The sequence below is a fragment of the Lemur catta genome, chromosome 1, assembly GCF_020740605.2.
Source record: "Lemur catta isolate mLemCat1 chromosome 1, mLemCat1.pri, whole genome shotgun sequence".
In the NCBI taxonomy this organism is placed as follows: Eukaryota; Metazoa; Chordata; class Mammalia; order Primates; family Lemuridae; genus Lemur; species Lemur catta.
Window position 1 is genome coordinate 11742763 of NC_059128.1, and position 26470 is coordinate 11769232.

The 26470-nt window shown below is 49.2% G+C and overlaps 1 protein-coding gene across 2 annotated transcripts in view; it reads left to right on the forward strand.

Annotated features, from left to right (window-relative positions):
* Positions 1 to 26235, forward strand: part of FBLN5 (fibulin 5) — a 75449-nt gene extending 49214 nt beyond the window's left edge. For both annotated transcript variants that reach the window (XM_045561957.1, XM_045561956.1), the window contains exons 5-11: positions 2010 to 2132; positions 4992 to 5108; positions 8304 to 8423; positions 12329 to 12451; positions 13521 to 13647; positions 17406 to 17601; positions 25278 to 26235. In XM_045561957.1, the coding sequence (XP_045417913.1) occupies positions 2010 to 2132; positions 4992 to 5108; positions 8304 to 8423; positions 12329 to 12451; positions 13521 to 13647; positions 17406 to 17601; positions 25278 to 25439 (968 nt within the window). In that variant the 3' untranslated portion in view covers positions 25440 to 26235. The remainder of the gene's footprint in view (positions 1 to 2009; positions 2133 to 4991; positions 5109 to 8303; positions 8424 to 12328; positions 12452 to 13520; positions 13648 to 17405; positions 17602 to 25277) is intronic.
* The last annotated feature ends 235 nt before the right edge of the window (positions 26236 to 26470 follow it).

Genomic DNA, 26470 nt, shown 5'->3' on the forward strand with positions numbered 1-26470 from the left:
GGGAGGCGCGGGGCAAAGGCCCAAGTCCTTGTAGCTGAGAACAGGGCTGGGGCTTTGCCGCGGAGGCTGCCCATGGTTAACACGTCGGGGTGGGATGGAGGCTGCTGCTACCTCGGAACCAGGTTCTGGAAGGCTGTCTGTCAATCAGAGCAAAGGCTGATTCCACATGATGCCAGATACTTGGTCATTTTGGGGTGGGGTGGGGATTGATCAGTGTTGTTGGTGTCAAGTTGTTGCAGGTAGGTGGTGGATTGTGGCAGTGTCACTTGAACCCAAGGGACCATTGCTTACCTTGTCAAATGTTTCACTTAATCAGTGACTTCCTGAGTGTGCATCATGAAAAGCCCTGTGCAACGTAATGCCCTTGTCCTCAAGAAACTTACACTTTTGGTTCCTAGATACCAGCCACTGCTGCCACATATAGTCAAAGAAATCATCTGATGGATGATGATCAAGTCCGCAATTTGCAGTGTCAAGAGACAGAGGTGGGGTCACCAAAAGGCAGCCAAATCTCAGCCTTCCCCCTCTGCCCAGTCTGCCAGCCCAGTCCTGAACCTGCTTGGTCCTGGGCGATAGGACCTGTTATTCCTGCACAAAGTGGACTTGTGGTCAGGCAGGTGGGGAGGACTCAGCTCTCAGCTTGGTGTTTATTAGGTCTTTCAGTTCAGTTTTCCTATCTGTAAAGTGGGGATCATGAGCCCAACTCACAGGGTGATGTGAGAATAAAGATGGTAACAAGTGAGGTGCCAGGCACACAACACGGGCTCAGTGACGCAGCTTTTCACGTTAGTTCTGACTGTGCGACGGTGGGTGTGCTGGAGCCGGGGAGAAGGTGGCGAGGAGCACACCCTGACTCAGTAACGAGGGGGGAAGGAAGGTGCCATGCTGCCAAGGAGGAGAGCCGCTGGACTCTCCAGGCAGATCCAGGGTGCTTGGGGACCTTGCAGAGTGCATTAATGCATGAATGTTAGTGAAAGGTCTCCTTCTAGTCAAAGTGAGTGTGGTGTCCAGAGGTCGGTTTCAGGATCCTAGGTGCTCTCCCTGAAAGTGCAGCATAGGGGAGAGAGGGGAGAAGGATGTTTCAGATTAAACAAAGAGTTTTGAGCACTGACTGTGTATAGTGCCTGTGCCAGATGCCTTGGGAAACATGACCACGAATATACGTGGCCCCAAGGCCACATGTGACCCTCCATATCCCCAAGTGTGGCCCCTCAACCAAATCAAAACTTCACAGAGCAAATTCCTTTATTAAAAGAATTTGTTCTGTAAAATTTGGATTCAGTCAAAAGGCTGCATTCAAGGATTCAGAAGGCCAGATGTCACCCCATGGTCTCAGGTACCCTGATTTGGATACGAGAACCTTTACTCCCCCAGAGAGATGGTGGTGGGCTCTGTAGCAGCACAGAGAGACCTAGTGTGAGCAGAGGGCAGAAAAAGCTTAGCCCCAGGAGCTCTGGAATGGAGGGAAGATGGGAGGGCTCTGGGAAGCTCCATGGACTGGCAGGAGCCCCAGGCCAAGAGATTTTCATGAATGAATACAATAGAGCAACTAGACAGCCAGCTTCTGTCGGCAGAGAACATTTCTTTTACTTCTGCTTTGCTCTCAGTGGTGTTTATCATAGTCCTGTGCACACAGTATGTTTAACACATGAATGAATAAGCCTAATACAAAATACCTTTCTAAATCAAGTCATGGCTATTGTCAAGGTGGACATACTTGCAGAAAGCGATGGCATAGGATGGCAGAAGAGTGCCTAAGGAGGTGTGTTCCCTTCTTGGCCATTTCCCTTTGTGGGTTTCTGGCGAGTAGACTAGCTCTGCTCCCTTCAGTTAGAGGTCAGTGTCTCCCAGAAGTGCCTGTCAGGGAGGTGTTTCCATCTCTTTGGGTGTAACCCAGTAACTTTATCAATGGCCTCCCAGCCAAGACAAGCAAGCCACCGGCACCTCTGATGGCTCCAGGACTCTAGATAGATGTAGGTGACATTTTTTGGAATATGTCTATGTTACAGATGTGGACGAGTGTGCGACGGATTCCCACCAGTGCAATCCTACCCAGATCTGCATCAACACGGAAGGAGGATACACCTGCTCTTGCACCGATGGATATTGGCTTCTGGAAGGCCAATGCTTAGGTAACAGCTCCCTGGGGTTCACTGTGACTCTTGGAAGTGAATGGTTGCCAGGGATATTGAGAGATGTGGACAGAGCTGGCTGCCTAAGGATAGTAAGCTTTCCTTTGGTGGGGATAGAAGGGAGAGAAGGCTTTCGAGCTTACGTGTATCACCACCCTTGAAAATCAGTTGTCACCACCACCATCGTGTCCTCATTATAGTTTTTGAATGTATTTTTAAGGGCTCAAGTTTGATTTTACCTAGAACTTCCTCCTGCCTGCACGAGGTTTATATCTAAGCCAGGAAGTGATAGTGGTAAGAGTTATTTTGCACTAGTTAGAAATAATACTAAGAAAAGAGAACATTTTTGCTTAGTTGCAGAAATGTTCCATGTCTCAGATGTGGATTAGTAGATTCTGATCTCACATCGGTCCCTCCCTCAGCCATGCCCACCCCACTAGCAGTGGCCTTCCCTGCTACTCCTAAGGAGTCAGTCGTTACCAGTTGGGAATTTTGTCCCTTGCAGTTGGCATCTGCTATATGATCTTTCTGTTTATTTTTAATCGAGGGTTGTTTTCCTTTCGTCCCCTCTAGTTTGGGGTTTAGCCGAGTGAATGAATTCACGGCAATCTCTAGCTGTCACTTCAATTTCTAATTCTAGGGTGCAATTTCTATGCTGTGTTTCCTTGGAAAAGCCTTGCCAGTTTAAATTCTCTAAGACACTATTCTGTTGCCTGAAAGTCAGTCCTGGAGGATCTGCGAAACTGATCCAAACAATATCATGGAAACAAAAAGAGAGGAGGTGTTTCTTTCCAGCTCTCTCTTGATTGGGGCTGACTTTGGGACTGCTTTCAATCCGTCTGAGTGTTCTCGAGGCCTGATTAGCCAGCCTGGACTTGGCTCGGTTCTCCTTTCCAGGCACGCACACAGGCATTTGTGAATACGATGGTTACTGCGCATTTAAACCAATCTCTGCTATGATGGAAAATTTGATGCTACAGATTTCAACATAAGCAGATCAGTGAGAGGGAGTTATTTGTACAGGAACTTAACGTGTAGAATTTCAGAGCTGGAAGGTATTTTAGATATTATGTCATCCAACTTTTATAGAGGTGGAGACCAAGACTCAAAGAGGAGCAATATTTTGGACAAAGTTAAAAGAGAGTTGGGTCTAACAGCTAAGTCTCCTGTGTCTCAGTCCAGTCTTCTTCCCTCCACAAGGGGCGCTAGTGAGGTAGAGACCCGGATGCACAGGCCCCATTATGGAGACCTTAGCGCCAGGAAACCTCTCCGAATCTGAGGGGTGCCAGCAACTCGAATCCGCCTGGGAGGGCTGTTCTCTTCCTCAGAGCGTGAAGCTTTAGAAGGGATGCTCCTGGAGGCCTAGCATGGTGCCACGTGGCACAGCCCGCTCACGTTTCACATCTGAAGTAAAGCCCTTGCCTAATTATGGCTGAACTCATGCCTTCCCCTGGCCAAATTCTCCTTTCTTTTGCAAAATGCAAGCCGTAGCCACCTGCTCTGTGCACCTTTGGAGAGAGTGCTTTTGCAGGAAAAATGAGGGGCAGGGAGCTGCCTTCTCTCCAAGGTACCCGTAGGCAAAGGGTACCCTCTCTAGTCCTTGCTCCCTCTCCTACACCTGAGGAGAGGTCAGGACCAGCAACTGTACAAGCCAGGGGGCTTTCTAAACAGAAGCTGCCCATCACTCAGGGGATAGTGGGGTGGGCCAGGTTTCAAGTAGCTGGAACTCAGAGACAAAACAGAGTCCCAAAGCAGGGTGCAGAATCTGAGCAGGGCTGAGCAATAGGTAAGGGATGGAGATGGGTCGGGGAGGCGGAGTCCTTTCTGGCAGTAGGTAGTAGAAACCAGGCACAAGGACTGAGGTTCTGAGCTGGCCTCCAGAGTCCTGGATGGACCCTGGTTCAAAAGGCAATAGAGTCCCAGGAGGGAACACAGTTTGTTTAGGGGGAAGCAGGGATAAGGACCAGTAACAGCTACAGTTGGATCAACTGGCTGTAGTAGCAGCCTGCACAGGGGAGGACTCTGTCTCTGTCTCCAGGCTGGTGATTTCATTCCTGCCCCAAGCCCACAGGAGTAAATTCCCCAAACCACCATCCCGTCCACTTGGGACGTTGAGACGGGCTTTCCCAATGGCATCAGGCTCCCCATTGATGGATGCATGTTACGGAGAGCTCACACTGCCTAGCTCTGCACAAATGATCCATTCACCCTCAGTGCCACTTTCTCTGGAAAGGCCAGCTAGGGCTTGGAAGAGGTGTGTTTATCCAGAGTTTTAAGTTCACTCTGGTGCGAGGAGGAGATCCAAGGCGAACGCCATTATCCTCGTGTTACTGGATTCATGAGTCTCCAGACTAGTACCGCCCAGCTTATCCTGGTCTACACTGGCTTTCGTTCCTCACAGCTAGACATACTTTTTGTTAATGGAGCTGGCAAGGAGCCTATTGGAGTGAGGCTGTGGATTCTTCTTACATGTTAAGCTGGCTTGTCCCTTCCTAGAGCAGTGAAAAGTCTATATAGAATCTCAGAGTTGAATCTTAATGTTGGATAAATCTTAGCATTCAATAAAATCTGAGAGGCCATCTTGCCCAACATCCCACTTGTCTCCTACAACTTCTAGGATAGGTTCAGGTGTTCATGGGACTGAGATGGGTGGGCGAGGTGAAAGGTTGTAGGGAGATTGGGCCTCGTGATCCAGAGAGCACCACCATCCTGGTGCTTAATAGGTACCATCTGGCCCTGGTTTCCCTTCACTTCCCCTCACGATCCTGCTGCCAAAGCTGTAGGCAATCGTGCCATGCTAGTGGTGGCATCAGTGAGCGAGAAGGAAACCTGTCTCACTTTGCTTGCGTTTGTTTCCAGACATAGATGAATGTCGCTATGGTTACTGCCAGCAGCTCTGTGCAAATGTTCCTGGATCCTATTCCTGTACGTGCAACCCTGGTTTTACCCTCAATGAGGATGGACGGTCTTGCCAAGGTATGTGACATGCATGATAACTTGGACACAACATGAAACACTAGCTACTATCTTCTTCGGAACCTGACAACTGGTGTTTGTGGGAAGCACCGCTGTTAACGTGTGTTCCTGTCTGCTGTCACCGCTCACCCATCCCCATCGCTTACAGAAACCTGAAACCTGAACTGAGGTTACATGAGACATCTCAGAAGTGCTCTGGGTGTTGCCGAGAGGAGAATCATAAGCACTCATCAGCTGGGAGCTTAATGGCTTCGTGGACTTGCTGCTTTTTCTGTGTCTGCTATCCAGAAGTAGCTTTGCCTAATCAGAAATTTTCTTGCATGTCTTGTAGCCTCAGTTCAATTCCTGAGGGCACAAGAGAGGAGGTCAGAACCCCTGACCCTTGATGAATCATGAAATAAACACATCAGGCCGTTCATGGGCAAGTTTGAGGCCTCTCACTACAGTTTTCCCCGTAGCCCTTGCCAGGAGGGGCTGTTCCTTAGCAAAGAGTCTGGTGGGAGTGGCAACTTCCCCTACCATTCAGCATGCCCCACAAAGCCAGAATGATCCAAAGGCATTTTCTCACTTTCACGTGATTACTTCAAACACTGATAAGGAAGAAAAACAAGCTGCAAGCTTATTGTGCTTTCCATCTGAGGATTTCTTCTGCTCAGGAAGTGAATGGGGGACTTAAGACCCAAGGAATTACTGCAAGTCCTGCTCTGGACCCCAGCTTACCCGCACCCCACCACCCCCCAGCCTGGGCCGCCAGCCCTGGCAGCTGCTTGGCCCAGGTTGGAGGCAGTGCCGAGACGCAGAATGAGGTCTTTGTCTGGAGACCTCAGGTTTTGCAGGGCCCATTTCCTTGTCACACCATTGGAGTTCTGGCCGACAGGCTCCTGGCCAGCCAGTTGGAGGATATTATGTCTCCATTAGTTTAATCATATCTAAATTGTCGGGTAAACAGGAAGGCATCAGTGTTAAAGAGCTTGATCCCGAATTCTTTCTAAGTCTCTCCTCCAAAGCTCGTTCTGTTCATTGTTCCAAGAAGTCTGGACTGTGTTCCTCTTGCCAGGAGAGGTCGTTTTCTTCTGAGGGCAGAGGCTGGACTGGGAGGTTAAGGAAGCAGACAGAACAGAGGCCCTTCCTTCCCACTTTTGCAGGGAGCAGACACTTGGCTCCCTTGCTGCTGTGGTAAGTGGCTTAGGGCGGATGCAGGCGGCTCTGTGCCAAGGCCTGGGGTTGAGGTGCCAGCCCAGGTTTTCCCTCAGAGGCTGGCACAGTGCATCCAGTGCCTCCTGAGCTTAGCCATGCCCAGCAGAGCCAAAAAGCCCCAATGTCCTTTAGGCCTCTCAGGGACGGCTCTGTGACAAAGAGCAGATAGTACACCTGGCAGTGCCAAGTCAAGCAGTGTGACAAAACAGCAGGCACAGCACCCAGGCCTGGACACGGGCACTTGGCCACTGGGATATTGCATCAGCAGGGCCCGTGGGCAGCACAGGATGTTGCATTCTCCGTCGCGCTTTTGCAATCCTTATGCCTCATACGTGGAAGAGTCCTTTGCCTTTTCAAACCATTGTCATGTCTGTTCATCTCACTGGACCCCAACGATAGCCTTATGAGATAGGCAGGCAGGTGTTTGTGGCCCTGCTTCTCAGAGGAGGAAATCAAGGCTCAAAAAGGTTAAGCAGCTTGGCCGAAGTCACATAGCCAGGTGGTGGCAGAGCTGAGAGCAAGGGCCCAGCCTTGCTGTCCAGCAAGTCAGAGTGGGCTGCCGGCTGCTCTCAGAGGCTTCAGAGGGGCATTTGGAGAGGGCTGGCAGGAAGGGGCAGCAAGAGCCCCAGGGGACAGAATCCCTTTGGTCCTGATGCTGTCCAGAAGCAGCTGAGGGCTGTGAGAGGCTGGGACTTGAGCTCATCATCTCCGTGTGGCCAGCATCTGGCCAGCGGCCGAGGGTGCCGGTGCTAATTCTTACCAGCGCCGCCCGGTGGGAACTTGCACTGTGGCCAGCACCGTGGGTATTTTCCTGCCTGTCCCTGCCTCGCATAGAGAAACCCCGATCTCCATGGGCGCCAGGGGAGGCTGGTGTCTTGCCGGACCCTCCCCACACGGCTGTTCATTAATATATCTGCTTTCCACCGCAGAGCTCCAAAGCCACCGGGAAGCAGGGGCTTTGTGGGCACGGGATTAGTCCTCCCCTTCAAGAAAAGCCTCTCAAGCTGCTCACCATGAAGGTTTCCAACTCTGAAAGTGCTCAAATCTCTATTCAGAGTCTTAAGAGGTTTACCTGGACTTTTGGAGAGGGTAGAAAATCCCTCAGCTGGAATTTTGGCCATTAACATGTGAAGCGTGGGAGAGGGGGTGCTTTCAGTGGATAAAGGGGTTCTTCCCCCCACCTCCCCCCTGAGCTGTGCAGAATGAATCCTGGGTATCGTGGGAAGACCCCTGACTCATGTTCCAGTTCTGCCTGTGCCCTTGTTAGCTTGTGCACTTGGGTACCTCTCTCATTCTTCAAAAACGTTAAACAACTTCCTTGGTGTATAATTGACGTAGTATACACTGTACTATCATAGGTCCATAATTTCATTAATTTAGACATATGTGTACCCCCATGGTTTCAGATAATGAATGCTCAAGATAATGAATGTCCCATTACTCCTTGTGCCCTGGCTGGTCTTCTCAATCTATTTAACCTATAAAATGGGGCAATGGTCCTGAAGCAGAGTTGTAAGGATTGAGTGAGTATGAGATCCTTTTATAATTAGTGAAGTTATTTATGCACAACAAATGTTACTAAAATGGTCATGGTTATTTGTTTCCCTAAAACTTCAAAGTCAGAGAGGGCATAAGAAGAGCTAACTGGTGGTGGAATGAGCAGGGGATGGGGAGGAGCAGGGGTTGCCTGGACGTTCCTGTTGGTGAGCCTTGGGTGGCAGACTAACTAGCAGGTGTACATGTGTATACATGTATGTGCAGGTATGTGTGGACATGTTGCTTCCCCGCTCCTGACTCTCGGCCCCAGAAGGGACATGTGGCTGGAGGCCCTGGTCCTTCAGTGAACATTTTGGGGTCTGAGATCTTGATCTGATAGGCCCTGGGTGGAGATCCTTGGTATCTGTGAATCCGGTCTTCTGGTGGTAGGAGATTTTTTTTGCCGGTGCATTTTTCTGCCTGTTGTGAGGGTGGTTGGTGATGTGCTCTGACTTTCCACAGATGTGAACGAGTGTGCAACTGAGAACCCCTGCGTGCAAACCTGCGTCAACTCCTATGGCTCTTTCATCTGCCGCTGTGACCCAGGATATGAACTGGAGGACGATGGTGTCCATTGCAGTGGTATGGGCCTTGGCACTGGAGCCTTCCACCTGTCCGAGGGGCCTGGGAAGGGGTGGAGGGCAAGGGCTCCCCTCACAGGTGTTTCCTCTCATTTCCTGGACACATGTCCAGTGGGGGACATTTCCCAGTGCAGTAGAGTCACAACCACATAGAACAGAGATGAGTCACTTCCTGAGCGGTAAGGTGGAGTATCGCCTACCTTGTCGTCTGAACCCTAATGCAAAAATCACTGGAGCTACCCTCTAGGGCCTGAGAAGTGGTTGACAAGGGAGAAGAGTCACCCAGTTTTGCATGTTGGTTTGAGAGTTATTGTCCTCACCCAGAACTGACTCAAGTCCTGGGGCTATCACAGACAGTATTTACAGAGGGCAGTGACCCAGGGTGACAGCACATCTCATCAGGTGGCAGGAGACGAGGGGCAGGGGGAATGGATGAGATCATGTATACAAGCGCACATACTTTGTGAATTCTGAAATCTCTGCAAATAATCAGTGTCTAGCTCCAGGCCTGGCACAGACTGAGCATGCAGAAAGTAGCTCTTGAATCAAAGGATGAATGATTGAGTGTTGAATAAATGAAACCTTAATAATTTGTTGTGAGAACATAGATGTGGTGGCTTAGTTGGCCTCCTATAAACTCCTTCCAAGCCCAAGGAACTGTGATTCTCTGTCCGTGCTAGTTTGTTGATTCTAATATGGTTTTCTTATTAACTCCCTCTTTTTCTCTCCAGAAAGTGAAATTTTATTTTCCTAGACAGTTAGAAAACTATTACTAAACTATTCTCAAAGTTCTTGAGATAGGAACCACATCTTACTCATATTTATCTCTGTAGCCTCCCACACAAAGCCATGTACAACTCCTTTCTGTCATTCTCTCTCTATTTCTCTTTCTTTCTTTCCTTGTTTTTGGTGAATGTTGAATTAAAGTAAACTCCATTTCATTCACTTTTGGCATCATCAGCAGTTGTGAATTAGCAAAGTCCAAATTAATAATGCTTCATTGTATTTTTTAAAATAAGTGGGCCATACACTAGGGTGTGAAAATCTTTTTGTCCTGCAGAATGGAAAGTTTCCTAATCCTGGGTTTCATGGTAACAGGAACCGACCCATGTCATGAACGACACTGTGTGATCACTTTACTTAGGACTGGAGTGTTCTAGGGACAGAGTTCCCTGAAACAAACGAACACTCTCCCTAGGGCCAGGAGAGTCAGAGCCACAAGCAGGCAGTTACAGAGAGCCTTAGACTGATTAAATATCAGTCTCAGAAACAGAAATAAAATACCTGCAGGCATGAAAAGCCACTTTCTTCCTCGATTTCAGTTCCCTCCTTGGCAGTCCTTGGGGAATCTGAGCCAAGGAACTGAGAGGTGTGGAAAATTTAGCATTATGTGATGGGATTATTTGTTTCTCCAGAATTCCCTGCTAATCCATGGGTGTTCATTGGCCATCTGCAGAGAGGGTGTGGTGGAGTGACTTGGGAGCCAGATAGAACTGAGTTCAAATTCTGGCTCTACTGTTTACTACTTTCCTTGGCCAAATCAAGAGCCTCAGTTTCATTTTTTGTTAAAAAAAAAAAATCAACCAAAAAACCACCCTCATAGGATGGTCATAAAAATTAAACAAGTGTGTACGTAAGTGTCATTCCATGTGAATTCATCTTCCCTAAGTGTAAGAGACTTTTGGCTTCTGAAGGAGCTTAAATCCTTGCTGATTTGGCAAGGATTGTCAGTTGACTCAGTTTACCTCAAGTGGCCAATTTGTCCTCCATGTTCACCGTGGTGTCCACATTCTGTAAGACTTAGCACAACCCCCGGATACTGCAGTCTTTCTAGGGAGGGCTGGCCCCGAATAATGGTGCGATGCTGGAGAGTTTGTTTTCTGCACCTTCCTACCCACCCCCTTTCTGTGCTTCTCCATTTTCCCCGGCACCATTATCCTCACGGTGTTATCACAGCTGGAGTGGCCCCTGTGTGCAGCCCCAGGTCCTTCCTAGCCTTGTCCCCTCATCCCTCAGGGATGTGATGAGCTGAGCTGACCCTGGAAACCACAGTGGGTTTGCATGTGGAGGAGTGAAAATGGCCTAATGTGTGCTCTCTGCCAGAAACTGGGCTTGTATTTCAGCTTTCCAGGAGAGGCTAGAGCCACAGCCCTAAGTGAAGGCTGGGAATTGCAGACCGAAAGATAAACTGACTGGGGTCTGTTACAGCCCCTCGCTGCCCAGTGGGAGGTGGGAGTAGGGGTGACCCTCTCCCTCTGCCCTGGGGCTAACCCTGCTTGGGGGACTGCCCCAACCTCAGGACTCCCCAGGCCCACTGAGTTTAAGTCCTGAGCGTAATTCCTCAGGGAGACATTAGAGCATCGTGTTTACAAGTGGAGGATCTAAAGGCTGGCTGGGTTCAAGTCCAGCTCTCCTACTCCCTCATTATCTGTGAATTTGGTCAAATTACCTAACCTCTGTGAGCCTCAATTTTTCTTCTATAAAATATGGGGAGCAATAGCACCTCCTTCATAGGGTTGAGGTGGGGATTAAATAAGATGAGTAAAACATTTAACTCAGTGCTTGGCATGGAGTGAGCCTGAGGAATTGGCAGGTGTCACTACTACTTCTACTAAAGGTATGAACAGGATCTACAAACTTAGAAGTAAAATAGGACACTGTTATGCTGGGCTGGGGCTGGAGACCTGAGGCTCTCCAAAGCTCCTGGGGGACAGGGAGGGGGCATCACAGAAGCAGATATTATCAGAGCATGCTTTACTCTTCAAATCACCATCCTAATTCTGCTGCCTCATGACCCATGGCCCGAAGACCACTGAGAGACGGCGGCACTAGGCATGTTAACAGCTGGCATGATCCCATGGCGGAGAAGCAGCCTCGTTTGCATCGACACCCTCTCGGGGTGATTGCAGCCACCAGTGGTCTGTGAGTTCGAGAGTGATCCGAGGACATGTCACATGGGGAAACTAGTGAAAGCAAGTTTTCGGGAAACAACAAATGCGAGAAAAACATGTTTTCTTTGGCGTGCTTATTAAATGAGGCTCGGACGGGAGCTCCGTTGCCAAGCTGTGTGTGTGACGAAGAGTTGCTTTTCTGGAAGTCTGCTTCTGCATCAACTGCCACAGCCTATGCGAACAAGCTGTAAATCACATGGACGGTGGCTCCCCCTCCACATCCCACCTCTGCAGACAGAGGGTGGCCCCGCTCCAGGCTGGCTGGGAGCTGCTGCTCCCACGCCCCAAGGGGGGGGGTCTGAGGCAGGCGGGCTGCAGAGGGACGATCTGCCTGCCCTCCCCGCGCCACTCCAGAGTTTGCTCTTTCGGGGAGATTTTTTGGCATGATGAAGTTTTAATATAATTAATACCACGGCCTTCTGGATATGTCCCTCTTAGTTGTGATTTTAGGAACAATACTGTTATTCAACTTGGTGGGCGGGGAGAGGAGTGTTTGGAGGGGAGTTGACACTGCTAAAGTTGCCCCTTCAGAAGACCAGGGCCTGGGAATGTGTTTTGGGTCTTAGGAAAGAGCTCTGTACCCAGAAAGCCAGTGGGAAAGCAAATCTCAGCCCCTTGGGCAGGTCGGAGGTGGAGGGTGGATTCACCTACAGGGTGAAAGGAGTCAATGACGAGTAGAACTGCAGCCACACCGGAGGCAGAGGCTGTTGAAAGCTTTTTGGAGGTGCATTCGGCTCCATGTAGGACAGACTTCTCTGACAGTTAGAGCTGTCCAAATATCCATGGGTGTCCTCAGTAGGTAGTGAGCACCCCATCGCCAGAAGTGTTCAAGAAGTGAATCGACAACTTCTTGGCAGTGGAGCCATCGTATGTATCAGGAGAGTGCAGGACTACTAAGTTCCCATCCCCACATCATCTGTGATTATAAATAGCGGGTGTAACTTGTCACCTTCAGATATGGACGAGTGCAGCTTCTCTGAGTTTCTCTGCCAACATGAGTGTGTGAACCAGCCTGGCACGTACTTCTGCTCCTGCCCCCCAGGCTACATCCTGCTGGATGACAACCGAAGCTGCCAGGGTAAGGCTGTCTGGAGGGGTCTGGCTGGGGGACGTGAGGCGGGGCTGACTCGGGGGGTCATCTGACCTCTTCACCTGTGGAATCCTGTGCAGCTTCAGGAGGATGGCAGGGGTGAGGGTGTGAGTGGGTGCTGGCGGCTCCCAGAGTGGCAGCCCTGGGCAGGATGCCTGGGTGGGTGTCTTCCCTCCCTGCGAGCTATCCTTTAGCCAGGACATCGGCCACTCACATTTCTGTAAGGAACTCTGCAGATGCCGTGGTGCCCTCCAAAGGGTGGCTTCCTGCCTCTTCAGACAGATCTCCGTGGCCCCTCTGAGGACCACTCCAGACCCAACCAGGACTTTGTGGCCTGGCTCGGCTCAAGGACCAGAGCCCAGGCTTTCTCATGGGGCCTGGGGGGCAGCTTGGTCAGCCTTCCTCCACTGACTTCCTAGAGAATGGTTGCCAGGGAGACCTCATACAGCTGACCACTATGTCCCTCCAAAGGTGGGGTCCCAGGCTGTGCTTGGCCTGATTTCTAGCCCCATGCTCCTCCCACTGGGGGGTTAGTGCAGGAGTGACTGACCCAATCTCAGCCTCCTTGAAACCTGCCCTGTCCCGACACCAGGCAGGAATTCTCCATAGCAGTGCTGGGCAATAGAAACATTGTGCGAGCTATCAATTCGAGCCATCTGTGTAACTTTACGTTTTCTAGTAGCCACATTAAAAGAGTAAAAAGAAATGGATAAAATTACTTTTAATACTATATTTTATTTAATGTAATATATCAAAAATAGTATCATTTCAGTATGTACTCGATATAAAAATTGTCAATTAGATGTTTTACATTTTTTTGTACTAAGTTGTCAAACTCTGGTGTGTATTTTCTACTTACGGCACATCTCAATTTGGACTGGGCACATTTCAAGTGCTCAGTAGCCACGTGTGGCCGGTGGCCGTCATATTGGGTAGTACAGCTCTATAGTAAGACCCAGGCAGCCCCCACTCCCACCCCACCCCCACACACCTGGCCCAGGGCCGACACCTTGGACCTGCTGCCCTGCCTCAGCTTCTCGTCTACCCTGCGTTTCAGACATCAACGAGTGTGAGCACAGAAACCACACGTGCAATCTGCAGCAGACTTGCTACAATTTGCAAGGGGGCTTCAAATGTATCGACCCTATCCGCTGCGAGGAGCCGTATCTGAGGATCAGTGATAAGTAAGTCATGGCTTCCCCTTGGGAAATGGGAACATGGGTGAGGGGTGAAGCTCAGGAAATTTCACCCCAAGATATGACTCCTTGGAATAAAGAGTATTTTGAATTAAAGGATCTTAGAGATTAGCATTGGGAAGGGCTTTCCCACGGCTCAGGAGGCGGGCAGTGTGGCGTAGAGGACAATCACCAACCGGGAAATCAGGACACCTGGCCTGCTACCCACTGTATGTGCTGGAGTGTGTGAGTGTGTGTATTTTTGTGTGTGTGTGTGTGTGTGTGTGTGTGTGTGTGTGTAGGACAGAACAGAGTAGAATGGAACAGACTGGAATAGATAATATCAGAGTACATTGCACATAGCAAGAGTCAATTTTGTTTTTTGAAACTTTTATTTCAGTTATCTGTGTGTGTACTGGTTTGCAGCACAAAATGTGTTACTGTGGGTTGTTGTCAGCAAAGTGTGCAAAACATTGTCTTACAAGTTATAAGATCTGAAACACATCCCTACCTGCAATAAAGATGTATTTTTCAAAATGTTTGACCACAACATACAGAAAGAAACACATGCACAGACGCGCGCGCGCGTGCGCGCGCGCGCACGCACGCGCACACACACACACACACACACACACACACACACACACACACACACACACTGTTCTCTGTTACTCCTCCACTCACGCCAGAGCTATGCGAAGGTTCTCTAGAAAGCTAGCCAAGGGGAGAGTCAGGGCTCTTGAACCTCCTTTCCCCTTTAATGACTTTGTTCTGGATACGCAGGGTCTTTTAGAGCTGGGCTCCTCAAATGTGACACACGTAGGACTCACCCAGGGATCTTGTTAGAGTGCTGGTTTTGGGATGCCATGGGTTTGGGGTAGAGCCCGGGAGTCTGCCTTTCTGGCAAGCTCCCGGGTGGAATGAATGCTTCCCTGGGCTGCTTATGAATGGTGAGGTGCTGGAGAGCTTGCTAGAGAGTTGTCAGTACTAAGGGTATTTAGTTTGCTCTAATCAAGTCTCTTGACATCATCATGGTCAACATTTGATTAAATCCCCAGATGGCAAATATTAGAGCTGAGGGGAGAATTATAGTGAAGACAATTTCTGCAAGGTGAGTGCACTAGGACAGTGGTTTCTGTTGCTGGCAAACTGGGAGTTCCTTTTCCTTCTCTTTTAGCCCTTATTTAACCATCTCAGCTCATCCTTGTCCTCTACACACACACACACACACACACACACGCACACACACACACGCATGTGTATGTCGCTGCCCACCTCTCTTCCAGCAGTTGCCCCTAAGCCCTCGCGCTGGAGATAAAAGGCTAAACCAGACACACCCACCTTGCACTCCAGGAACGCAACCTCTAAGAGAGGAATTCATGGTTTACCAGGGTGGTTTCCACTCTGTTCAAAAATTGGCAAGAGAGAGGACAAAGCTGGGACAGGCAGGTCCTTAGGGAGGTCGTCACTTGTTGCTAAGAGCTGTGCTTCTAAGCAACCCTCTAGAACAGGGCCCTTTGACTCCTGGTTCAAGGACCCTTTGTGGCAGAGCAGAGCTTCAGGTGTCTCTTCCTGGCTTCTCTCCCCGGTTCTCTCTGGGTTTCTCCAGGCCACCCTCGTCTGTGGCCAGGAAGCTGACCCAGTTCAACTCACAGCACAGAGCTGGTGTAACCAGTGACGTCTCTGGCATGACACTGAGAAAACTTGGGGACTCTGTCCCTCCAGACCCCAGGTGCCCCCTTCCTGCTCCTGGTCCTATTCTGGTGTCCTGCACTCTTGCCAGCCCGAACGGGACCTGCTCTCACCTCCACCCGAGCTCCAGAATGCCCGGCCTCCCTGCTTTTGTGCACACACTTCCTGCCATGTGGAAGGCATTCCTTCCATCCATGCCGCCAGAGCTGCCCGCCTTTCAGATTTCAGTTTAGATGCCACCTCTCCCAGCTGTTTGTCATCCTCTTCGGCTGGGAGCCATCACTCCCTCCTCCAAACTTCTTTTAGGAAACAATGATTTTCTGCGTGACACGTGACATTTTAATGTGGTCATTTTGGCGCCAGAGACATTGTGACTTGGCTATTTTGATGTGGCCTTAGAAAATGAGACTTTAAAACTTTTTTGTAGTCATTCATTTGTTAAATGTTAGCCAAGCCCCTGTTGTGTGCCGGGTGCTGTGGTTTTTGCTCTTATGGAGCTTAGTGTCTAGAGGAGGAGAAAGAAAGACATTAAACAAATTGCCATACAAATGAATCCATACTCATAGATTGTGATAAGTGCTATCAATAGGAAGAATAAAATGCATAAAAAGAAAGAGTAGGCTGGACCTGGTCTAGACTAGGGAGTCCAAAGGCTTCTCTGAGGAAATGACATTTGGGCTGGAATGACAGGGTGAGTCGACTTTAACTAAACAGAGTGGAAGAGCTGAGGGAACAGCATGTGCAAAGGCTCTAAGGCAAGAGTGACCTTGATCCCCTCGGGGAATGGAAGAAGCCTGAGTTGCTGCAGCCTGGTGAGTGCAGTGCAGAGTGGCTTAAGGGGAGGTTAGGGAGCTTGACGGAAGCCAGACCCCATGGGGTCTTAGAGGCGAAAGTGGGTGTTTAGTTTTTATTTAAGTCACTCCGGGTGGCCACTGAAGAGTCTTAGCAGTGGAGAGACCTAATCTGATTTATGTTTGACAAAGGGCACTCTGACCCCCTAGGAGGCCATCACACAGGTCCAGGTGAGAGAGGATGGTGGCCTGGACAACCTTGGCAATGACAATGGAGATGGTGAGAGTGTGAGAGTGGTTGGATTTGGAATCTACTTTGGAAGGAGGACCCACAGGTTTTGTGGCTAGATTGGAAGTTGGGGGAGAGCAGCAGAAACACAGCCTTGGCCTCCAAGGCATTTATCAACAGATGTCCTCATCCTACTGTGAACTCTGACCCCTAGGTGGAGTTTAGGGGATGAGGTGAGAGATGGGGTGGAGGGGAAGGGGGATTTAGGACAAGTGCCCAAATAACAGATTCCAGAGAATCTATTTCAGAAGATGATAAGTGAGGCCCAGGGATGAATCAGGCGGTGTCTATAACAGGCATTATTTGGTGCTAAAAGTCAACGATTTTATATTAGGATGTGCTGTCACTCATGTTTCAGATTAGCTGCTTTGTATTAGAGATATTTGTGTCTATGATTTATTTATTTCTCCTATTAGAAGGTGAACTATTAATATTTGAGATCAGGATCTTATTTATTGTTGAATTTCCAAAGTGTCTAATGTACTGTCTTGTACATAGTAAGTTCTGAGCTCATTTATTCAGTTATATTCCACACAGACTGAGATAAGTGCAATAGAGAATGTAAAAGGATCCCCCAGACACATCAATCTTATATTAATGTCTCACTTTTAAAATCTCTTTATGAGTGTCTATGGCTAAAGAAGTGAAGGGCTATGTGACTAGTGGTACATTTTCGCTGCCTAAATATATGACAAATGTAAAGTGCATTAGAGAATGCTCCAGTGTTCTGAAAACCAGAGATCTAAGGTTTATGCTCTATCTAGTAGCCAGAATGTCTGATTGGTGAGAAAAGGCCATTCTCTAGGAAACAGAGAGCTCCCCTACATGCTGGAGAGTTTTTAGACTAGAGCCAGGAGCAGAGACAGTCTATAGTTACAGCATTTGGATGATAAAAATGGGATGGCCTCATTTTCAGTGTTTTAAGAGAAGCAGCGGGCACAGCCAGCACGTGGAAAGGATTTACTGAATTCTTACGTGATTTCCTCTCCTTCCAGCCGCTGTATGTGTCCTGCTGAGAATCCTGGCTGTAGAGACCAGCCCTTCACCATCCTGTACCGGGACATGGACGTGGTATCAGGACGCTCTGTTCCCGCTGACATCTTCCAAATGCAAGCAACGACCCGCTACCCCGGGGCCTATTACATTTTCCAGATCAAATCTGGGAACGAGGGCAGAGAATTCTACATGCGGGTAAGAAGAGGGAGGGTGAGCAGGGCTCCCCATCTTTATCAGTGGCCTTGTGTTGTCTCCCCTAGGAACATGCTTCACAGACATAGGTAGGAGTGCAGCCAGGAGGGACAGGTGTGAAGAGAGCAGAGTGGAAGGGGTGGTTCGAAGTCCTGGTTTCCACCATTTTCTGTGTGGCCTTGCACAAGTTGCTTTTCCTTGGCGAGCCTCAGGATGCTCATGTGTGAAAGGGGTAGTTAGGCTGAGACGCAGTCTTAGGTCTCTTCTCCTAATGTTCTATGGGAAAGGCATTCACGTCTCCGTTTATCCATCCACCCATGTGACAAATATTTACTAAGTACCTACGGTGCACTTCTAGAAACTGAAGATATATTAAGAGCAGCGAAGAAAACATCCCAAATCCTTGCTCCCATGGTGCTTACGTTCCAGCGAATGTAAAGGCATGGCCATGGCAGTGGCTTTATCAGCATTGTCTAACGCAGTAGCCATAGTGCCTCTTTAAATCTAAATGCATTAAATAAAATTTAAAATAAAATTAGGCTCGTCTGAAAGTAGTGAGTTATCTGGATTGATTGTTCAGAGTCAGTCACAGATTGTACTCCTTGTTCTACTCTTTCCCCTCTTCTCACTACTGCACTTGAGTAGTCTTAAAAAAATAAAAATTAAAAATTAAGAAAATAAAATTAAAAAGTTCTTCCATGGCACTAGCCATACTTCAAGGGCTTAATAACCACATGTGGCTACTGCGTGAGACAGCCCAGACACAGAACATGTCTGTCACCATAGGAAGTTTGACTGGACAGCACTGATTATCTGTATCAGTAGAGAGTTTTAAAGCACACATCCTAAAATATGTTTACTTTTTTGTAAATTGCAGACATGTAATACCATGCTATTTATATTATGAGCTTCATATCCTGCAACTTCCAGGGTGATCACCCCTCTTTAGAGACCACTGGCTTAGAGCAATGTCTCTCACATTTCAGTGTGAATTTGGGCGCTTGTCCAAAGAGCAGATTCCAGAGAATCTATTTCAGAAGATGATAAGTGAGACCCAGTTTCCTGAGGCTGCTGTAACAGATACCACAACTTGGTGGCTTAAGACAATGGAAATTTATTCTCTCATAGTTCTGGAAGCCAAAAGCCTGAAATCAGCTTCAGTGAGCTGAAGTTAAGGTGTTGGCAGGGCTGTGCTTCCTCCAGAGGCTCTAGGGGAGAATCCGTCCTTGCCTGTTCTAGCTTGTGGGGGCCGCCAGCACTTCTTGACTGTGGCTGCGTGACTCTAATATGTGCCTCTGTGGTCTCATGGCCTCCTCCTCCTGTGTGCATCAAATCTCCCTCTGCCTCCCTCTTATAATGACACTTGGGATTAGATTTAGGGCCTATCTAGGTAATCCCCCTGTGTCCAGATCCCTAATCACATCTGCAAAACCCCTTTTTCCTTATAAGGTACATTTACAGGTTCTAAGGACTAGGACCTGGGTATCTTTGGGGGCTGTTATTCAGGCTGCTGTACCCAGGAATCTGCATTTCTAGCACATACTGCTTGTGATCCTCCAGGGTTACCATGGGGAGCTCCACTCATAGGATAGGCCCATGGAAGTTTGCCTGCTTCTATCAGAGACCAGCCCAGGGGCCTATGAGAGAACCAAGTATCTGAACTTTCTAGGGCCTCTCTCCCTGTTCCCTGCACAATCTTTCAATCCTTGCCTCTGGGCCTGTAATGGTCTAAAAACAAGGAAGTCTCATAAGCAGCAGTTAGAACAGATGAGAAAAGGCCCCGGAGACTGGTATATCCTCACTAATGTGTTTTTGGCAAGACCCTAACAGAACTAGGTCACATGTGATGACAACCTGGAGTGGAGGTAGGGCAGACTTGGTTCTGTAGACCAGCATAGCGGGATCGGGGGCTTTGGAAGAAGCTGGAATGAGTAGAGTAGAGGAGCTTTCGCAAAATGAAGAAGATGGAGCTGTGTTGTTGTCTGTCCTTTCCCCGAACCCATACGCACTGGCTGCCCAGCAGAAACCCAATCTGTGAAGCTTCTGTGGGCTTGCTATAAGCCCAGGCCTCTGGCACGCTCCCATCTCGCCTCTCTCATCTGTACAGACCCATAGGACGCAAAGATGCCCCTCTTAGGGATTTATTATAAAATACCATCACTGCTATCATCTGCCTCTGGTTTTTTCCCCCGCTGAGCAGGGCAAAGATCTGTAGAGGGTGCCCTTGTCTAGGCACAATTTCACTGACCCACCTGTGTTTAGTGGGACACTACCCACTAAAATCTCCCTAGACCCAAACATTCCCTGTGGCGGTGACTTGCGAGAGGCACCCAGTGATGGTCGGGGAAGGAGACTGTCCTGCTGGTGAGCAGACAGGAGGGAGACCCCCTACGTGGAAACTTCCTCTAGTGCTCAGATTGTCACAGCAACTCGGAGACCCTTGAAACTCAGCGCTTCGAGCTGTATGTGCCCTCTCTGAGAATGGTGAGAAGGGCCCTAATGATTTGTATTTCTTTGGAAGAGGATCTCAGGATGCTGAGGGGACAAAGGGACATAGGCCTACCATGAGAATGGTTCAAGGAACTCAAGGATGGGGGAGGTGGCTGCTGGCTCAAAAGGTCCCAAGAGCTACACCTGGGAAGAGAAAAGGGACTTGGGTGGGGGCCTTGTGAAGTCAAAGGGCACGGGGGCAGGAAGAAGAGAGAGACTAGCAGATAAGGCAGGACTTCCGGGTGCCCCAACTGTCCAAAGCTGCAGGAGCCTCCCCGGGAGGCCACTCCTGGTTGTGCTGCTGTGGGCTCTGCAGCCAGGCTGACCTGCTTCACTCCGCATTCTACAGTTTACCAGACCTGGGGTTACGTAGCCTCTCTGGGCCTCAATTTCCTCATCTGTAAAGAGGATATAATAACAGTATTTACTTTAGGATTAGATGAGATCATCTACTTAGCACAGCACCTGGCACACAGAATGACTGTTTTTATCAAACAAGCAGGCTTTGGTGGGGGTGCTTTACTTTTCCCACCCTGCTGGTTCAAACCTGTGCACACCTGGGTGACATCTCAGGTTGGTCCCATAGGATTTACAGGCACGTTCAATTACTGTTGGATTGTCTCCTGTCATGTCGGAAGTCCATGCTGGTTCAAGTGGAAACGTCAACCTCTCAGCCTCTCGTTCAGTGTAAAGCTGCTCCCTTTCCCCTGGTTCAGAGCAGGGAAGGGATGTGGTTGGCCTTTGTACTGCCCTCTTCTTGCCCTCCCAGCAATGACAGTGCTGGCTCTGGCTCCTCCAGGGGTGGGGGTGGGGGCACAGGCATGAGGTTGGGAGGGCCAGAGTCTTCCTCCATTGTTGCCATAGTAACCAGGCATTACCACTCTCTCTGGGGTAGAGACCCAAAAGTTTTTGCTTTCACAGGATGATTTTGTGGTTTTTTTGGATATTTGCCTAAGGACTTGACCCTGACCAGTCCTTAATGTGGGCATCAGGGCCTGTCATTGACCAATTGCCACCCCAGACCTCTCTGCCCCTATTTCTGGTGCTGTGTCCCACACAGACATTCCATGGTGGTAGTGGGGGGCATGTCACTGCGTCCTGGCAGGCAGACCTTACACAGGGCCTTTCAGGACACCAACATCAGCTGCTCTGCAGTCCCCTCTCTTCCCTGTGGCCTGGAGCAGCTCTGGGCTCTCATCTCCAGACTTCTCCAGGAGAAAGACCAGTAGCAGTCTGCATCCTTGAACTTAAGGGGTCTCACATCACTGAACAGTTCTCCTGAGACCCCTCTTGATTGAGATGGAAGCTGGTAGGTGCATTTAATGAAGCGTATGTAGGCTGGAGGTGGTGACAGAGCAAGGGAAACAGATCTGGCTTTGGATCGCCACTTTACACGTCCTTGTATCCGCAGTAATAACTGCATTCAAAGCATCAGCAGTGAGTTGTATATATATGGTCGACATGTGCCAGACACTATTCTAGGTGCTTTCCAGATAGCAATCTTCTTAATCTTCACAACAGTCCTATGATGTAGGATTATTTTATCACCCAGCCTTGCAGATGAGAGCACCGAGGCACAGAGGCTACGCAACCTGCCCAACTAGTCTCGCAGGTAATAAGCACCAGAGCAAGACTTGAACCTGGGCAATCTGGCACTAAAATCTGTGCTCTTGCATTTCTCTTTAGACTGTAGGGTATTTTGACCTACTCTTCCAGCTCTGGGTCCTCAGCAGAAACTGAGATAACAAGAAAAGTTTACTTTAACATTCAGTAATAATAGAAGGTATTCAATAACTATTAGTTATTATTGTATAGATACTGCTCTTGCCACTGCTACTGCTGCTGCTACTGTTGGCAGGAGGCTGTGAGTTCCTGGGCCTTGGAGGAGTTGGGAATGCTACCCAGGGGGCTGGAGCATCGTGTGGGAGGTTGGGCTGGATGGCCGCTCAGGCTTTCCTACCCTGAGATTCACTGACTGGATTACAAGCCCTGGAAGGAACTTCATCTCACCCAGCAGACAAAGCACACACACCTGTGTGTACACACGGACACACACATGCATACACATATATGCACACACACATGCCCCGTTCACAACCTTGTTGGCTATTTCTCTCACTGAGCCCTGGGCAGAGGTCTGGTGATTCGCTTTGGCTAGGAGGCTCCAGGACAAAATTAGGACCAGAAGAAGAGGCATGGTCACGGGGTTCAGACTGTGCCAAAGTGCATTTACACCGTGACACACGTGGATCAAGTGGCAGGGCCAGGGGAAGCTGACTTGCCACAGCCTGGCTGCTTGCCACATGTCAGAAAATGCCGTCCCACAAGTTGACTCAGAACAACCCTGAGTGTGTGTGTGGGATCGGGGCCAAGAAGACATATGGCTGGTGGGCCGTTCGCAGCCGATTCTCACTGTGGTCAACTCCACTGGCGGTGTCATTCGTATGCATTCTTCTGTCGCCAACGTTTATTTAGCACCATTATATATGTGGCTTCAAGTCAGGCACTGAGAGTTCTAAGCAAGCAGGATGTGGTTTCTGCCCTTGAGGAACCCACACACACTATAGTGGGGAGGGGACAAACAACCCGGGGGACACAACACAAAGCGATTCTGAAGTCAAGTGCCGTGGGATGGTAAGGAAGTGGAGAGGTGCTGAGACCTCATCATAGAGGGTAGTGGTTCGAAGCATGAGTTTTGAAGTCAGATACTCTAATACCATGCACTAGTTTTGTGACCTTATGTAGTATCCTTAACATACTTACAGTGTAGGTTTATGAGGATTAAATAAGAGATGTGTGAAAGGTTGTAGGCAAATGCTTAGCATCGTAACCATCATGATCACCACCACCACCATCACCATCCTCCTCCTCATCATCATTTTGCACCAGTGACCACCAGGGCCACCAGTGCCCAGGGGCTCTTGGAAGACTCTGCCCTGAAAGTTGAATGTGGGGTGGGAGGTGGCCGTCCTCAGCTCCCCCGGCAGGCACTTGAGCCCTCCCAGGTGCTTGTGGGTAGACCTTTCTCAGGGTGCTACAGATCTGACCCAGGTGAAGACTGGACTCACCAACTTCTAAGGTTACTTCCAAATGGGAGAGTCTAGAATTCTTTCACACTCTGGAGACATTTATCAGGAAACCCCAAAGGAACAACTTGGAAGTTTCCACGTGCTACCTTCCCCCTTCCAGACCTTGGGCTCTGCAGGTCTCTCTCCAGAGGGCTGCCCACGGCTCAGAGTCCTCAACTCATGGCTTTTGTTCATGCAAACAGCGAAAGCTGACAAGGTATTTGTATATGTAAATGCCACAGGCATTTCCCTGTGTGGCTGTACCCTCTGAAGTCCTGGCGCAGGACTTCTGAAGTTTTGCAACGGCTCATAAGGAAGTCCGAGCAATCCCTGCGTGAGGAGGTGCCAACTACGTGAATGCTGACGGGAACAGAAGGAGCCAATGCCAAGAGGAAATTGTGTGGCTGTCAAGCTGCTGATAGCCCAGTGGACAGGGGAGGTCCTGGCACCTGGCCCACACCTGTCTACCAGCCCCACCCTTGTCATACCTGTGGCAGCTCTTGGGGATATTCGGAACTTTATGGGGAGCCCTCCCTCTATGGAGACAGAAAAAACATTTGGTGTGTCTTTAAACAAGCCAGGTCCTTGGATTTCGCAGAGCCTATTGCTTTCAGTTTCTGGGCACGAGGCTGGGCTCTACAGTTATGGGAAGTCACTGTCCAGCCTGTGCCTGTTCTCCCTCTTGCTGTTTCCTCTTCAGGTGCTTCGTATCTGCCATTGCACTGACCCCCGAGCATCTCTCGTTCAGGACATGCTAGGGAGAAGAAGCAAGACAGACATATCAGTCTCTTCTGTTAATTGTGCAGTGAAAGAGGCCTGGGGTTGGGGTCAGAAACACCTGAATGGAAGGCCATGGCTCTGCCTGAGTAGCTGGGTCACCCTAAGCAATTACTTAACTGCACTTGACCTCCATTTGCTTACCTATAAAATAGGGAAATAATGAGACACACCTTCTGTACCACCCTTAGACAAGGGCAGCCAAGGTCCCCTGCCTGGGTCCTGTGCCTTTAAATCAGCACCTCTCAGTCATTCATGTGCACACGAATTGCCTGTGGATTGTGTCCAGCTACAGATTCTGGCTCAGCAGATCTTAGGTGGGGCCCCAGATTCTGCATTTCTAACAAGCTCCCGGTGATGCTAACACTGCTGGTCCAGGGGCCACAATCTGAATAGCAAGGCCTTTCAGGGTTTTTATGAGGATTAAATAAGCGGGTATACATAAAGGTGGCTAGAAGAGTGCCTCACGGGGTAGGTGCTCAAACGATGTCCTCTCTCCTACCTTCTTGAAGTTTTTAGAAAAGGATTCAGTGGAGGAGAAAGTTCACATGAAATTATTAGGACCACAGTGTTAGGGTCACAGAATGGCGAAGCTGGAAGTGACTCCAGGGTGTTGAGACGGGGGCTCTTAAACACCTTTCACCTTTCCCAGGCATCACCTGAAAATCTACTGAACTAGGAAATCATGGAATGGGCCCCTAGAATTGTTAGTTTTGAAAAAGTATTCCAGGTGATTTTGGTACCATTTATTTGGGAATTACTAATCTGGTCCAAACTCTCATGCTAGAGATGAGACCCAAAGAGGTGAAGTGACAGCCCTAAGTCATGCAGAAGTTTGATCAATGATTTATTGATCATTCAAGATGTATTTTCTGAACACCTACTGTGTTCAAGGCACCATGCTAAGTTCTAGGTGGACTCAGCGGTGAAAAGTGTGACCCTGATCCCTGTTCTTACAGAGCTCATAGTCTGGTGGATACCTAGACCATCAGACATGGACCAAATAGTGTGGACAATTCCACGTGGTAATATGTAATACCCTTTCCATCCTATGCAAAGTAGAGGGTACAGTGGCAGAGGTCACAGGGGGACCCGACTTAGATTGGGGAATCAGGGAAGGCTTCTCTTAGGAAGTGACCTTCTAGGTGAGACTTGCAGGGTTAGCAGGAAAGAGCCAGGTGGAGAGTGGGCAAACGGGAGGAGTGTGGCACAGTTGGCACCGAGGGGATGCCAGTTTAACTGAGGTGGGCAGGGGAGCACCCTGGTTGATGCTGCCAAGCCACCCCCCAGGCCTTGGGCTTACATCAGTCATCCTCTAACTAGTGTCCCTGGTTCTTTCCACAGCAAACAGGCCCCATCAGCGCCACCCTGGTGATGACCCGCCCCATCAAAGGGCCCCGGGACATCCAGCTGGACTTGGAAATGATCACTGTCAACACCGTCATCAACTTCAGAGGCAGCTCCGTGATCCGACTGCGGATATATGTGTCGCCGTACCCATTCTGAGCCTCGGCTGGAGCCTCCGATGCTGCCTCTCACCAGCACCAAGGGACAGGAGAAGAGAGGGGACGAGAGAGATCACGAGAGCGAGGCAGACGTTACGCCTTTCCTGCTGAATGTTTCCCCAAGGAGTCAGCCCCGGTGTCCTGCCCCCCACCCGTACTAGTGCAGACCTGTCACTCTGAAGGCCACCCCCAGCTCCTAAGATGCAGTTATCGAAAAGTATTATCATTGGCCCCTGATGTGAGATTGCCGGTGATTTTCCAGTTTATTTCTATTTTTTTTTTTAAAGAGATTAGGTTTGCTGGAGTCTGAGTCTGTGTCCAAAGACTGTGAACAGCTTGCTCTCGCCTCTTCCACTCCTTTCTCTCTCTCGCTGCGTCGCTGCTTCGCAGAGGCCCCGCGGGCTCCCGGGGACGCTGGCCATAGCTAGATTGCTTCTCGCGTGCACTGAGAAGACGATGGAAACGAACCACAGCAGGGCCTAAGAGTTTTTAAAGAGTCTATTTCAAAATCACGTCTGGTATTTTCAGCTATAAAAGAAGTTTTAGTTGTCCTCAAATTTGTATAACTGTTTAATCCTTTCTTGTTCATTTTGAGTATTTTCCAAAAAAAAATAAGCGGTAGAATTCCTTCAAAAGGCCTTCCGACACATGCTACGTTCTGTCTTCTCAAACCCAGACTCCTCTCCATTTTAGCCCAATATTTTCTTTGAGGACCCCTCAATCTTGCTTTCTTTAGAGTGTTTACCCAACTGGGTTGGAAGGCAGAGATCTCCAAACTGATTAAATATTCGAAGAGATCTTGTGTTTCGTTCATTTTGACGTTATAGATGATTCAGCATTTGGAGTTGGTTCTAGTTCTGTTTAAACCTTTTATTGTGTGCTGGCTTGGAAAGCTCGCCAGAGAGCTAGGTCACCATCTAAGGCAAATGGATGGCATGTTGGGGGCAGAGACATGGGGGTGGCAGAGAGGCTAGGGGGAGCATCAACCCTGAGTCCTGTTTTATTTGATTAGAGAACAACCAATAATACTTC